The sequence below is a fragment of the Salmo salar genome, chromosome 24 (genome assembly GCF_965601325.2).
Source record: "Salmo salar chromosome 24, fSalSal1, whole genome shotgun sequence".
Lineage (NCBI taxonomy): Eukaryota > Metazoa > Chordata > Actinopteri > Salmoniformes > Salmonidae > Salmo > Salmo salar.
The window spans coordinates 34,009,418-34,024,915 of record NC_138314.1 but is presented as its reverse complement, the minus strand read 5'-3'; the positions used below and the strand labels follow the sequence as shown (position 1 = coordinate 34,024,915).

Genomic DNA, 15,498 nt, shown 5'->3' with positions numbered 1-15,498 from the left:
AATTTGATCTGCTAAATACATTCAAACTTAGCCGTTTTAAGATTCCATTCCATGGCTGAGTTGCGTCAAGTCGAGGTTAACAGCAGGTGCCTGGCTGCAGCCTCTGGCTCTTTACCACCCCGAGAGGGTTGCTGGAGATGGGAATCTGAAATCAAGTGTGGCATTAACACACAGACCATCGCATCCCCATCATCATCTTCATCATCCATCCAGCCGTGCTCCCCCCTCCTCCTCCTCCCACCACCTCAAAGTCTCTTCTTTTCCCAGGCAAATCAGTCTGGTGGGCTGTGAAAATTGGGCATCCAATCTTCCTCAGCAGGTAGGCAGGAAATGACATGCCTTCCGACCGCACTCAGCCAGTTCCGACAGGGAGTGTGGGAAAGATTGACTGTGGCGAAGGATAATGCGTATGATATAGTGACGTGGCGGTGGAAGAAAGTAACAGGTAGGGGGAGACAGGTGGTGGCAGGCCGTGGTTGGAGCCGTGTCTGTCACTTTATGGCCACTAACTGCCTGCTCTCCTGATGCTCCCTGACTACTGAAATGGAGCCTGGAAACAATCAAGGCTCTCTCAGGTTTTTCTCTGTTAACCAGCAACAGAAGGGATGATTCTCAGTGTGTGTGTGTGTGTGGGGGGGGGGGAATACTACTGAAACGCTTTTACTAGGTCTTTAACCCCAAAATGTTTGATTTGGCTTGACGGTGCTACTAGGTGAGATCAAATTGAACCTTCAACATCCTCTAGACAAATGTCAAATTGATTTGATATAAAAAGAGTGATTGAAAGAGAGAAGGATGTATTGAACGATGTATTGACTGAAGGATACATGACAAAGGCAAGGACAAGCAGGCACCACACCACGCTGATGTTCATCTCTCCTGAGGGCTGGGCCACAGTGTAGTACAGCTCTGTGATCAGATACACCACTGTGGATGCCACTGTGAAGTCCACCAGCCACTGGAACTCTGGGAAGTAGTGCAACGCTGCAGAGACGAGGAGCAGGGGGAAGAGGAGGAGCAGCAGGAAGAGAATTAGTTTGTTGATTTATGACAGTAGTTCTGGATTGGGATGTTGATATTTGGGGGAAATGTAGATGTGCACAAATACTGAATTATGAAGATTTGTTGAGGTTTAAGAGACAAAACAAAGGTCATAAAGATGATAATTGAATAGTGTTTGTAGATATGGCCACATACCTAACGTATCCACTTCTGTGATGCACTTGGTCTCCAGCTGCAGGTCTATGTCCTTGGGAATGGTGAGAGGCTTGTAATCTATGTGGCCATTGTTCCTCCTGGGACAAAAGACAGTGCCAAATCATTACCAGATAGACATGTTGCAGGCAGGTGTACTCATGTTTTTCGTGGTCATTGTTCCACCTCTAATCAAGTGCACAGCAAAGATTGCTTAATACAAATATACTGCTATCATGTCCATTTACTGGCTGCCCTAAAGAACAATACATTATACCCTGGACTAAATCAAACTTGATCTGTGTACAAGGTAGTGATGGGGTTTGAAATAATTCCACTGTTCAAATAGTATCATTTTGCCAGATATCGGGATATTCGAAATACATGCATTTCACCTTAGCACCGCTGCATGATATCATCTAGCGACTTCCAGCGACAAATGGATCAACCAACAGATAAGGGTACTTTCCTTTAAAAATAGTTAGGCAACACTGAGCAGACGGAGGGAGAGAGAAGCCAAGGCAACTCGGCTACAGCCAAGACTAGATACCTTGTAACAGCCACGTTATTTATCATCCCATAACGTTAACAGTGCTCGTCTTGACTGGAGTAGTCTAGTAGTAGAGAAGATAGCTATAGTAGTTAGGCTAATTTAGGCCACATGCCGTGCTTTCTGACCAACCCCATTCAAATAAAAAAACAGCCTACCTGTTGGTTGCTCGTTGTAGCCTACTCCTCAATTCACACACTTTTAATTACGTCATTTATTCCATCTGGCATTGCGTTAGTGAACTCTCACTCCACTTGCTACACATTGAGCCTCTTTGATTGGCCAACTTAAAACACATGAAGGATAGTGGTCAGCTACCGGTATTTTTAATGGGGCTCACGTGCATGTGATAAAAAAAAAAATAAAAAAAAACGGACAATTTTGTTTTATTAAATTAATAATTTGAAATGTCATGGTATATTCTTGTATGTAACAATGTCACATGGATATTTTAATTTAGAAAAAGCCTTTTCAATGTTAAAATAGGCCTATGTACATTTTAATACTCCCATAAACGAATACTCACAAGTATTGAAATACTAATGTCTGTTCAGATATTCAAATAACTACACATCCCAAGTACAAGGTCATTTGGGCATCTGCTAGCATCAAATTGGCTAGCGTCATGGAGGGAGTCTTCCTTAACTTAGTCTCTATTATCAACCTAACCAAGGGGTACTGAGCACTGATGCCTTCTCTTTTGTAGTGCGGATTAGGGCCCATATAATTCATAAATCCAATATTTTGTCATAGGGCTAAAGGGGGCGACGTGCAGGAGAGGCTGCAAGAGTAGCACACGGCAGGGATTGGGCCAGCTGTTCCTGGGACCAACTGACCTTTCTAGTGGGCCTTCGGGACACAGGGCAGTGTTTGCTCAGCTCTGTGTGTGCTGGATTCAGAAGACAATACCTCGGCAAGACACTGGAGCCAAACATGCCCTGGACACATTTCAATTCTGTGGCACCTGACTGGAGAAAAGGGCTTCACAACAAAAGGAATGGACATGTGTGGCACAAGTAGGCAAAAGGACAGTGATCCGTCTTTTGAAGCATAAGCAAATGTCTGGCGTTGAGCTACGACCTGCCTCATGGAAGCCTAAGGAATGGTCTAGGACTAACTCGTGGCCCCCAGCGTGAATCTAGATAGCATCAACTTCATACACTTCAATTCTCAAAATGTTCCAGAACATTTCACAATGACACACCTTGATTTCTGTGAGGCTAAAGGCAGTAACACAGAATGTAGATATGGAATATGATCATTTACCACTGACGGCCATACAGATTATGAATAAAGACATGACATGGCATGCCTATTTTCAGAACTGGCCATAGCATCGTCATGACCCCTGATGTGTGGGGTTACAGCTTGTTTTGTTGGAGTCTGAAAAAACTGCTGTTCATATACTACTGAGTTGATTGGTGACTTCAGGAAGCAGAGGAGGCAACATGCCCCAATCCACATCTGTAGTAGAGAGTCACAAGTTAAGTTCCTCTGTGTCCATCCTAGTAGATAACCGTAGACTATCGGTCAACACTAGTTAGCATTGGCTCGCAAAACTACCTCTAAAAATGTGTATTTTTCCATATATAGACACATCCTATGTGTTTAAATCAAATCAACTATATGCACTGAGCTTGTCTGATGCTTTAAGCTAACTGTTTGATGAAATAATTAAGACAAATGACTAGGGGTCCGACGCAATTGATTTGATTGTGCTGGGCCTGGCTCAGATTTGCTGCGCTGTGTTAAAAAAAACAAAAAAAACTGAGCGACTGTGACTAGCCCCCGTTGTCTCTCTCCTCCCTCCTGCAGCGACCACCACAGAACATCAGTGTGTATAGTGCTGTCTGTCTCTCTCTCCTCCCTCCTGCAGCGACCACCACAGAACATCAGTGTGTATAGTGCTGTCTGTCTCTCTCTCCTCCCTCCTGCAGCGACCACCACAGAACATCAGTGTGTATCGCGCTGTCCGTGTTGCTGAAGCGACAACATACAGTTCCAGTCAAAAGTTTGGACACACCTACTCATTCAAGGTTTTTTTGTTTTTTTTACTATTTTCTACATTGTAGAATAATAGCGAAGACATCAAAACAATGGAAGAACACATATGGAATCAGGTAGTAAGCAAAAAAGTATAATATAAAATGTATTCTATATTTGAGATTCTTCAAAGTAGCCACCTTTTGCCTTGATGACAGCTTTGCACACTCTTGGCATTCTCTCAACCAGCTTCATGTGGTAGTCACCTTGAATGCATTTAAATTTCAAGTGTGCCTTGTTAAAAGTTAATTTGTGTAATTTCTTTCCTTCTTAATGTGTTTGAGCCAATCAGTTGTGTTGTGACAAGGTAAGGGTGGTAAACAGAAGAAGGTATTTTACCAAATAGGCTAAGTCCATGATATGGCAAAAACAGCTCAAATAAGCAAAGCGAAATGACAGTCCATCATTAATTTAAGACATGAAGGTCAGTCAATCCGGAACATTTCAAGAACTTTGAAAGTTACTTCAAGTGCAGTCGCAAAAACCATCAAGCGCTATGATGAAACTGGCTCTCATGAGGACCGCCACAGGAAAGGAAGACCCAGAGTTACCTCTGCAGCAGAGGATAAGTTCATTAAAGTTACTAGCCTAAGAAATTGCAGCCCAAATAAATGCTTCACAGAGTTCAAGTAACGGACATCTCAACATCAACTGTTCAGAGGAGACTGCGTGAATCAGGCTTTAAAATGGTTGAATTGCCGCAAAGAAACCACTACTGAAGGACACCAATAAAAAGAAGAGACTTGCTTGGGCCAAGAAACACAAGCAATGAACATTAGACTGGTGGAAATCTGTCCTTTGGTCTGATGAGTCCAAATTTGAGATTTTGGGATTCAACTGACATGTCTTTGTGAGACGCAGAGTAGGTAAACGGATGATCTCCGCATGTGTGATTCCCACTGTGAAGGATGGAGGAGGAGGTGTGATGATGTGGGGGTGCTTCGCTGGTAACACTGTTTGTGATTTATTTAGAATTTAAGAAACTTAACCAACATGGCTACCACAGCATTCTGCAATGACAAGCCATCCCATCTGGTTTGCGCTTAGTGGGACTATCATTTGTTTTACAACAGGACAATGGCCCAACACACCTCCAGGCTGAAGGAGGAGAGTAATGGAGTGCTGCATTAGATGACCTGGCCTCCACAATCACCCAACCTCAACCCAATTGAGATAGTTTGGGATGAGTTGGACCGCAGAGTGAAGGGAAAGCAGCCAACAAGTGCTCAGCATATGCGGGAACTCCTTCAAGACTGTTGAAAATGCATTCCAGGTGAAGCTGGTTGAGAGAATGCCAAGAGTGTGCAAAGCTGTTGTCAAGGCAAAGGATAGCTACTTTGAAGAATCTCAAATATATTTGGATTTGTTTAACAATTTTTTTACTGTAGGTTGCCGCTTCAGCAACACTGACAGCGAGACACACACTGTTGATGCTCTGTGGTGGTCGCTGGAGGAGGGAGGAGAGAAAGACAACGGGTGCTAGTCACACAGTCACTCACAGTTTTTTTTTAAACAGTGAAAATAAAGAAAAACCCTGGAATGAGTAGGTGTGTCCAAACCTTTGACTGGTACTGAATATGGTTGATTAATAAAGCTAGGCACATTCAACAGTTAGGCTATTGATTATAGACCTAATTCATTTGGGGTTTCCGCTCTCCTCACTTTTCTTATACAATTAAGGCAAGGGCTGTTTTCTCGTCTCCTAACTCCGCTGCTGCCTCCGCTGCATTGTTCTCAACACCAATATGCTGGTTAACTTTGCTATTATGCACATAGCAACATGGTCTAGGAAAAGCTGTAAATTCAACAGCGCACTGATGTGTTTCAGAACCACAGCGACCACTATCCAACGCGGGAGAAAGCGTGTTTGTCATAAAATATTTTTCTTCTTACATAATATAACCATATACAATTTCAGTAGCAAATGTCTTGGACTGATGGAATGTGCCATCCCCACGGCCTCCACAATGGATTAGTGCACTCAGACGAATGAGACAGGTGTTTGCTACTGCTCGACTAAAGAAATCTCGGTCGACCAACAGCTTATTGATCAAACATTCGACCAGTGGACTAAATGGGGTCAACCCTAACAGAGACATAAAAATGGTATCCACGAGTTCATCGGACTCTGGGGAAGTAGATAGAGGGTCTCATTGCCTAAATCCTGAAGTATCCCTTTAACTCACTACCACAAGATAGTCAGAGCCCATTCTGATAAGCAAAGGCTAGCTTTGCTCACGGGCAAAAACAAACAACAAAAATACTTCAGGCCTTAAACAAGCCTCCTAAACACATCCGCTTCATCTCTCCATTGTCGCGCCTGTGTTCTCCACCCTTCTCAAACGTCTGCCACTCCTCTTTTAATTCCTGCCTGATCCAAAAGGCACCACTCGCTCCCCTCTGTGCCACTGCCGTCCCCACCCCTACCCTCCTCACCCTACCCTCCTCATCCCTACCCTCCTCACCCCTACCCTCCTCACCCCTACCCTACCCTCCTCACCCCTACCCTCCTCAGTCTGCCTTCTTACCGGTCCTTCTTGCTCTTTGTTTTTTGTTGTTTTCCAGCAAGGTTCCTCAACTCATCTTCCGTAGGGTGCTGGTACCACCGAAGACTGGGGAAGGAGAGAGGAGACAGAGGGAGGAAGGAGACAAGTGAGTAATCTAGGTAGCTTTAGAACTACACCAGTGGTCCCCAGTCCTGGTTCAGGAGGGATACAGGGTAGTCAGGCTTTTACTCTGAAGCCTAGCAAGGAAACACCTCAATCTATTAACCAATTAATAGCAGAGAGTCCTACATTTAGATTTTTTTATCCCAGCCCCCGTCCCCGCAGGAGGCACTTTGCCTCTTGGTAGGCCCTCATTGTAAATAAGAATTTGTTCTTAATTGACTTAATTCCCTAGTTAAATAAAGGTTAAATAAAATAATCATCAATGACAGTAGTAATGTGGATTGGAGGTTTTAGTGCTGTGCAATAACAATATAGGCAATTCTACATAGGTTGTGACCCTCCAGGACCCAGTATTGGTGACATAATCCATCATCATACTCAAAAAAGGAAAATGGCTTCAAAAAGTAGGCGTTTATGATTTATAGGACAACAGTTTGTCGTTCCAGGCCTAAATGATTGAACATGATTAGGACCATCACATAGCAAATGAGCTGGATTTTGAGATCCTTTACCTAACAAAATACACACATAGGGCAAAGACAACCCTCAAATCATCTTAACATATTAAAATCAACTAATTCACTCCTGATAGCAAAGAGGCTAGTTATTGTGTTCCTTGAGGACTGGACTTAAAAATAAAAAAGAGCCAATTTAAGCGCAGCCTTTTGAAGACTAAGATTTCACACAACCTCTAACTTTGTTTAGAAACCCACTTGTCACAAGCTGTGAGAGGCATAAGGGAAGGAGGAGTGGAGGGCTTGGATTTAATCTTGGGAACTGACTGTGGATCGGTCTTCGTACGTCCATCCATTTGTCTGTCCGTTCATTCATACGTTAGTCACACACAATATCTCAAACACCACTGTCCTGATTTTCAGAAACCTTGGTGAATTTTTTTATTTAACCTTTATCTAGGCAAGTCAGTTAAGAACAAATTCTTATTTACAATGACGGCCTACCCCGGCCAAACCCTAACGATGCTGGGCCAATTGTGTGCCACCCCATGGGAGTCCCAATCATGGCTGGTTGGGATACAGCCTGGAATCGAACCATGGTCTATAGTGACGCCTCTAACACTGAGATGCAGTGCCTTAGACCGCTGCACCACTCGGGAGCCCTAATGATGCATCTTGCCATAGAGATCCGGCATTTATAAAATTACACTTGGCCCAAGGCACGAGCTATAGTGATTAACTGAAATTTGTGAGTCACACCAGAGAGGAAGAGGCGAAGATAGAGAGGGATAACTGGGCCCAAAATAGGTCTTATACAGCAGGGAGCGTTTTTCCACACACACAGATCAATGAGTGTAGAATTTGGCTAACAAAACATTGAATGGCTTATTTGCTACGTGTGGCTTATTTGATCGAATAGAAGTTTCGTAGTACTTAGGTTATTACGAGTGTACTGATAAGACATCACATCCCGGCAACTTTTGGAAAAAATATGTTATATCGGAGTTGTGCCTGTTGTTCACACACGTATCTGCCCCTCATTGGCTAGAATGGTCCTACCTGATCTTGCCTCCTCCCAGTCTCTTTTGCTAACATTCCAGTCCTTGTCACTGCCGAAATCTCAACGTTCAATATGCACTGGATTTATGGTGGAGTTTCTCATTGGTTGTTGGAAATAACATATTTTCCATGACAACATGTGGAGACTTGAAAATTGAATTGGAATTTATAACAAAAGTAAAAAATGTTGCTGTTAGCTAGGCAAAATGTATTTTGAGTCTTAAAACTAAGACATTTTGTGGTTGGAATTGCAGGATGTATTTACTTAGATCATTTAGACTTGAGCTAGCAACTTTTGACAGACTGGTGTTATCTGGCCAAACAAAAAATGGTTGCTTGGCAACCATATACAACGTGTTCTGTGGAGAAAGTGATGAGTTCCAATATTTGCATAATTGTTGTGATTGGACGATAGCTGTGAGGGTGATCGAATCAGGATCAAAGCCTCTGTTCTCCCTGAGCACAGTAATGATAGAATGTTCATATTTGAAGATGGCAGAAAGGCCAGTCTCTTTGGCACATCACATGGCGTACAGGGAGAGGATTAGCTAAAGCGACTTGTACCAAGGCTAACTGCCTTCCATTTTTAGAGACATTTATTTTCATTGTTAGAGTGGCCACTTGAGTATCTGGTCAAAATAATGGATAATCTGTGGTTACACACGATAACTGAAATGTTTTAGTCACACAGGATACCTCAATTGGCCCAAGGGGGTGCTGCATCATTTGTGGGGCACAACATGTTTACTGCTGCCTTGTTTATTAGGGGAAACTTAATTGCGGATCTCTCTGGAGCGACACTATGGGCCTCCAGCTTGCGTCAAAGATTTTTTATGCTTCAAAAGCCCCCTGAAAAAAGCACTCATGAATTATTAAGTGTGTTCTGAGGAGCTGTTTACTCAAAAACACATCTGGCGCTAATTATTTGAAACGAGGCGGGCGCTTTATTTTAATTCCCAGTCCTCTTGGGTCGTCCCAATAGCTGATGATACCCTTTGGTCTATGCAATACGACTAATTCTGTTGTTGTTTTTTAATGCTTTTTGTGTTTTCAGAAAATTTGCTTTCAGCAGACAACTTGTAAACAGAGAGAGACTGTTTACAAGTTGAGCAAACACTCTGTTCCACATTGTTAAGCATCCTTTGAAATGAATTGTTCTGAAGGGTAAACCAGTGAGGAGATTAAATCATGGCTCTTAAAGACACCGTCAGAAACGGAAACAGCAGGTACAGACTTCTACATTACCCTCCGCTGCAGAGCAGCCATCTTGCGAAGGAATAATGAGGTATGATCTTCTGAATGACACTGGCCATTACCATGGTAACCACCAGCTGCACACCGATCACACCCTAAGGGAGGGAAAACAAATCAAATTATATTCTAATATGTACAAAACATTAGGAACACCTGCTCTTTCCATGACAGACTGACTAGGTTAATCCAGGTGAAAGCCATGATCCATTATTGATGGCACCTGTTAAATCCACTTCAAATCAGTGTAGATGAAGGAGACAGGTTAAAGAAGGACTTTTAAGCCTTGAGACAATTGGGACATGGATTGTGTGTGTGTGCCATTAAGAGGGTGAATGGGCAAGACAAAATATTTAAGTGCCTTTGAACGGGGTATAGTAGAAGGTGCCAGGCACACCAGTTTGAGTGTGTCAAGAACGCCAACACCGCTGGGTTTTACACGTTCAACAGTTTCCTGTGTGTATCAAGAATGGTCCACCACCCAAAGGACATCCAGCCAATATGACAACTGTGGGAAGCACTGGAGTCAACATGGGCCAGCATCCCTGTGGAAAGCGTTCAACACCTTATAGAGTCATTGCCCTGATGAATTGAGGCTGTTCTGAAGGGCAAAAGGGGGTGCAACTCAATATTAGGATGGTGTTCCTCATGTTTGGTATACTCAGTCTATAGCACACATATTATACACTCTTCCAAATGGAAACGAGTCATTAAATCATGGTGTTTCATCCTCTTTGTAAAAAGTTAAAATGTATGTAACACAGAAATCCATCACTCAAATTTTCAGTGATCAAGTGACAGCTAAATTGAGAATAACTTTGTAGAATTGAGAGCGGCAAAATACAGTAGTATTGGAATTTATTCCACCGTTTCTAAAATGATTCACCTAAAGGGCGTTATGGGTTTTTGCTGAAGTGGTTTTTGCAGAAAAAGCAGTCGTCTCTAGCAGCATTGGAACATAACGGGATGGATGGATGGAAGGTGTAGTCAAACTATTGGCCCATAAGACGTGGACAATCCTTATGCGACGTGCTTAGCTAGACACTGATATAGCACCAACCCAGACCACACCTCAACACTCCAACCAGAGAGTATCCAGCATGCAGCTCCGAAAGACTGTGTGGGGGGGATTCTGAATGGTCCACCTATTTTCAGTCATGAACGGAACGTGTCTGGGAATGCAGCGGGTGGAAAGGTTGGGGCGTTCAAATTAGAGGTTGACCGATTAATCGGAATGGCTGATTAATTAGGGCCGATTTCAAGTTTTCATAACAGTCGGTAATCGGCATTTTTGGACACCGATTATGGCCGATTACATTGCACCCCTCGAGGAGCCTGCATGGCAGGCTGACTACCTGTTACGCGAGTGCAGCAAGAAGCCAAGGTAAGTTGCTAACTAGCATTAAACTTATCTTATAAAAAACAATCAATCTTAACATAATCACTAGTTAACTATACATGGTTGATGATATTACTAGTTTATCTAGCTTGTCCTGCGTTGCATATAATCGATGCGGTGCCTGTTAATTTCTCATCGAATCACAGCCTACTTTGCCAAACGGGTGATTATTTAACAAGCGCATTCGCGAAAGAAAGCACTGTCGTTGCACCAATGTGTACCTAACCATAAACATCAATGCCTTTCTTTAAAATCAATACACAAGTATATATTTTTAAACCTGCATATTTAGTTAATATTGCCTGCTAACACGAATTTCTTTTAACTAGGGAAATTGTGTCACTTCTCTTGTGTTCCGTGCAAGCAGTCAGGGTATATGCAGCAGTTTGGGCCACCTGGCTCATTGCGAACTGTGTGAAGACCATTAATTCCAAACAAAGACTGTAATTAATTTGTACATAATTATGACATAACATTGAAGGTTGTGTAATGTAAAAGCAATATTTAGACATATGGATGCCACCCGTTAGATAAAATACGGAACGGTTCCGTATTTCACTGAAAGAATAAACGTTTTGTTTTCGAAATGATAGTTCCCGGATTTGCCCGGATTTCACCATATTAATGACCTAAGGCTCGTATTTCTGTGTGTTATTATGTTATAATTAAGTCTATGATTTGATATTTCATAGAACAGTCTGACTGAATGGTGGTAGGCAGCAGCAGGCTCGTAAGCATTCATTCAAACAGCACTTTTGTGCGTTTTCCAGCAGCTCTTCGCTGTGCTTCAAGCATTGAGCTGTTTATGACTTCAAGCCTATCAACTCCCGAGATTAGGCTGGTGTAACCGATGTGAAATGGTTAGCTAGTTAGCGGGGTGCGCGCTAATAGCGTTTCAATCAGTGATGTCACTCGCTCTGAGACTCGAAGTAGTTGTTCCCCTTGCTCTGCAAGGGCTGCGGCTTTTGTGGAGCGATGGGTAACGATGCTTCGAGGGTGGCTGTTGTCAATGTGTTCCGGGTTCGAGGAGAGGGACGGAAGCTATACTGTTACACTGGCAATACCAAAGTGCCTATAAGAACATCCAATAATCAAAGGTATATGAAATACAAATGGTATAGAGAGAAATAGTCCTATAATAACTACAACCTAAAACTTCTTACCTGGGAATATTGAAGACTCATGTTAAAAGGAAGCACCAGCTTTCATATGTTCTCATGTTCTGAGCAAGGAACTTAAACGTTTGCTTTTTTACATGGCACATATTGCACTTTTACGTTCTTCTCCAATACTTTGTTTTTGCATTATTTAAACCAAATTGAACATGTTTCATGATTTATTTGAGGCTAAAAAGATTTTATTGATGTATTATATTAAGTGTTCATTCAATAAAAGTGTTCATTCAGTATTGTTGTAATTGTCATTATTACAAATAAATAAATGAAAAAATATATATAAAAATAAAAGAATTTGGCCGATTAATCGGTATCGGCTTTTTTTGGTCCTCCGATAAATCAGTATCGGCGTTGAAAAATCATAATCGGTCGACCTCTACTACGGATGTTGCAGAGCATGAACCTGCATGAGCGAGTCACTGCTTTGAGGTTTGCAGAGAACGACAGCGTGTTGTCCAGGGTCATGCCAAGGTTCTTTGCACTCTGGGAGGGCAACACTGTGGAGTTGTCAACCGTGATGAAGAGGTCTTTGAGCGGGCAGGCCTTCCCCGGGAGGAAGAGCATCTCTATCTTGTCGAGTTTGAGGTGGTGGGCTGACATCCAAACTGAGATACAGTGGCAAGAAAAAGTATGTGAACCCTTTGGAATTACCTGGATTTCTGCATAAATTGGTCGTCAAATTTGATCTGATCATCTAAGTCACAACAATAGACAAACATAGTTTAGCACACGAATAACACACAAATTATACAATTTCTCGTCTATATTGAATACATAATTTTAAATTTTCACAGTGTAGATTGGGAAAAACATGTGAACCCCTAGGTTAATAACTTTTCCAAAATCTAATTGGAGTCAGGAGTCAGCTAACCTGGGGTCCAATCATTGAGACAAGATTGGAGATGTTGGTTAGAGCTGCCTTGCCGTATAAAAAAATAATTAAAAAAAAAAACACTCAAAAAATGTGAGTTTGCTATTCACAAGAAGCATTGCCTGATGTGAACCATGCCTCGAACAAAAGAGATCTCAGAAGACCAACGATTAAGAATTGTTGACTTGCATAAAGCTGGAAAGAGTTACAAAAGTATCTCTAAAAGCCTTGACGTTCATTAGTCCACAGTAAGACAAATTGTGTAGAAATGGAGAAAGTTCAGCACTGTTGCTACTCTCCCTAGGAGTGGCTGTCCTACAAAGATGACTGCAAGAGCACAGCGCAGAATGCTCAATGAGGTTAAGAAGAATCCTAGAGAGTCAGCTAATGACTTACAGAAATATCTGGAACATGCCAACATCTCGGTTGACGAGTCTACGATATGTACAACACTAAACAAGAATGGTGTTCATGGGAGGACACCACGGAAGAAGCCACTGCTGTCCAAGAAAAACATTGCTGCATGTCTGAAGTTTGCAAAAGTGCACCTGGATGTTCCACAGCGCTGCTGGCAAAATATTCTGTGGACAGATGAAACTACAGTTGATTTGTTTGGAAGGAACACACAACACTATGTGTGGAGAAACAAAGGCACAGCACACCAACATCAAAACCTTAATCCCAACTGTAAAGTATGGTGGAGGGAGCATCATGGTTTGGGTCTGCTTTGCTGCCTCAGCTTGCTATCAGACGGAAAAATGAATTCCCATGTTTATCAAGACATTGTGCAGGAGAATCTTAGGCTATCTGTCTGCCAATTGAAGCTCAACAGAAATTGGGTGATGCATCAGGACAACGACCCAAAACACAGAACTAAATCAACAACAGAATGGCTTCAACAGAAGAGTCCTGACCTCAACCCGATTGAAATGCTGTGGCATGACCTCAAGAGAGTAGTTCACACCAAACATCCCAAGAATATTGCTGAACTGAAACAGCTTTGTAAAGACGAATGGTCCAAAATTCCTCCTGACCATTGTGCAGGTCTGATCCGCAACTACAGAAAATGCTTGGTTGAGGTTATTGCTGCCAAAGGAGGGTCAACCAGTTATTAAATCCAAGGGTTCACATACTTTTTCCACCCTGCACTGTGAATGTGTACAGGGTGTGTTCAATAAAGACATGAAAACATATCATTGTTTGTGTGTTATTAGTTGAAGCAGACTGTGTTTCTCTTTTGTTGTGACCTAGATGAAGATCAGATAAAATTTTATGACCAATTTATCCAGAAATCCAGGTATTTCCAAAGGGTTCACATGTTTTTTCTTGCCACTGTATCTGCCAGGCACGCAGAGATGCGTGTCACCACCTGATGCGTTTTATGCCGTTCCATTAATGCCCTTCTAACCATTCCAATGAGCCCGTCCTCCAATAGCACCTTCTACCAGCCTCCTCTGATTTATACATTGTACAATACAGAAGAGCACACTCCCCCCAAAGTCCGAAAATTCATCCATTTATACCATAGTTCAAAGGAGCAGTCTACTCTTTACAGCAATAACCATTTGCTTTCCAAACTATTGCGATATGCCTGGCATCTCTACTTTTCACAGACAGTCACAACTCAACAATAATCTACCCATATTGAGAGCGCTGCTTTCCTTCCGACTGTAGGTAATACGATTAAAAAAAATAAGTTATGGGTTGTTTTCAAACAGGTAATGGTCCTCTGTGGCCAAATCATGCTTTAGTATTTTTTATTATTACTGTGTAGACAGGAGTAGGCTATATAATTTTGCCACCTAACCTCAATTGCAGGCTACGGATGAGTTTTGTTTTTTTGTGGTCCATTCTAAATAAAATATTATTCCACTCATAGGCTATATGTAATGCCCAGATTAAATTATGAATAGTCTGATGGGTGAGATTATCATCAAGTGCTTGTCAAATTATTGTGAATGAGATTGATAGTGCGCAGGCTGCACAAGAAACAGAGCATGGTACTATTTTCAAATCATCATGCAGCCTTAGAATGTTTTAAAAATCAAAAAATATAGCCTAAGGTTTGTATCACAAGTAAAGTTGCATAAATAACTCTAAATTAAGCATCTAGGAGGACATTTTTCTTTGTTAACCGCTCAACACAGAATAGCTGCATGTGCACACTCCCTCAAATCTTTTGGAGAAAAAAAAATCCTTTCCATTTTATTAAACTATACTGTAAAATAATGCCTTGGAATTCTAAACAAATCTTGTCTGCTAAATGAACTAGTGTAGCCCACAGCCATATGGCATAGCCAGATCAGGGCCTAACAAGGACAACTCAGAATATGCTATTCTGTTTTTCTGAAATAGGCTACCTATTCTTCATATCATGTTTCTTTAGACCTGTCTAAAATAAATCATGGATTTATTGTGAAGGTTTAGGCTATATTAAATGGATTTATTAGATTTTTTAAATGTTCCCACGTTCTCCATCAGTGGATTGTAGGCTATGCATGGAAGAGACGAGATGCTAAACGTGTTTATGTTAATTAAAATGTAAATTACCGTGAAAGCCACAGCCCTACTTCTTCCCTTATGATATACAACTGCAGTAACAAAGACGTGAGAGCATTTTATTGGCACGTTTGAGGCACTTGCACAAAATGCCCTCAGTGCAATACAAAAAATAGTATCTGACTCTCAGCACCCATGATGCTCAGCTGAGAACAAGCAGCAGTCAACAGTGGAGAGCTGACAGTGATGCTCAGCTGAGAACAAGCAGCAGTCAACAGTGGAGAGCTGACTGTGATGCTCAGCTGAGAACAAGCAGCAGTCAACAGTGGAGAG

The 15,498-nt window shown here is 42.0% G+C and overlaps 1 protein-coding gene across 4 annotated transcripts in view; it reads right to left on the bottom strand.

Annotated features, from left to right (window-relative positions):
- The window catches only part of LOC106585770 (transmembrane protein 161B), a 41,509-nt gene that overhangs the window by 18,060 nt on the left and 7,951 nt on the right, over positions 1-15,498 (bottom strand). For 2 of the 4 annotated variants that reach the window (XM_082968677.1, XM_014172366.3), the window contains exons 2-5: positions 9,216-9,319; positions 6,316-6,399; positions 1,198-1,295; positions 828-984 (exon numbers count right to left, since the gene is read on the bottom strand). In XM_082968677.1, coding sequence (XP_082824803.1) covers positions 828-984; positions 1,198-1,295; positions 6,316-6,399; positions 9,216-9,319 — 443 coding nt within the window. Of the gene's footprint in view, positions 1-827; positions 985-1,197; positions 1,296-6,315; positions 6,400-7,970; positions 9,192-9,215; positions 9,320-15,498 lie in introns of those variants that run through there. The other 2 variants (XM_082968676.1, XM_082968679.1) reach the window with 2 other exon arrangements.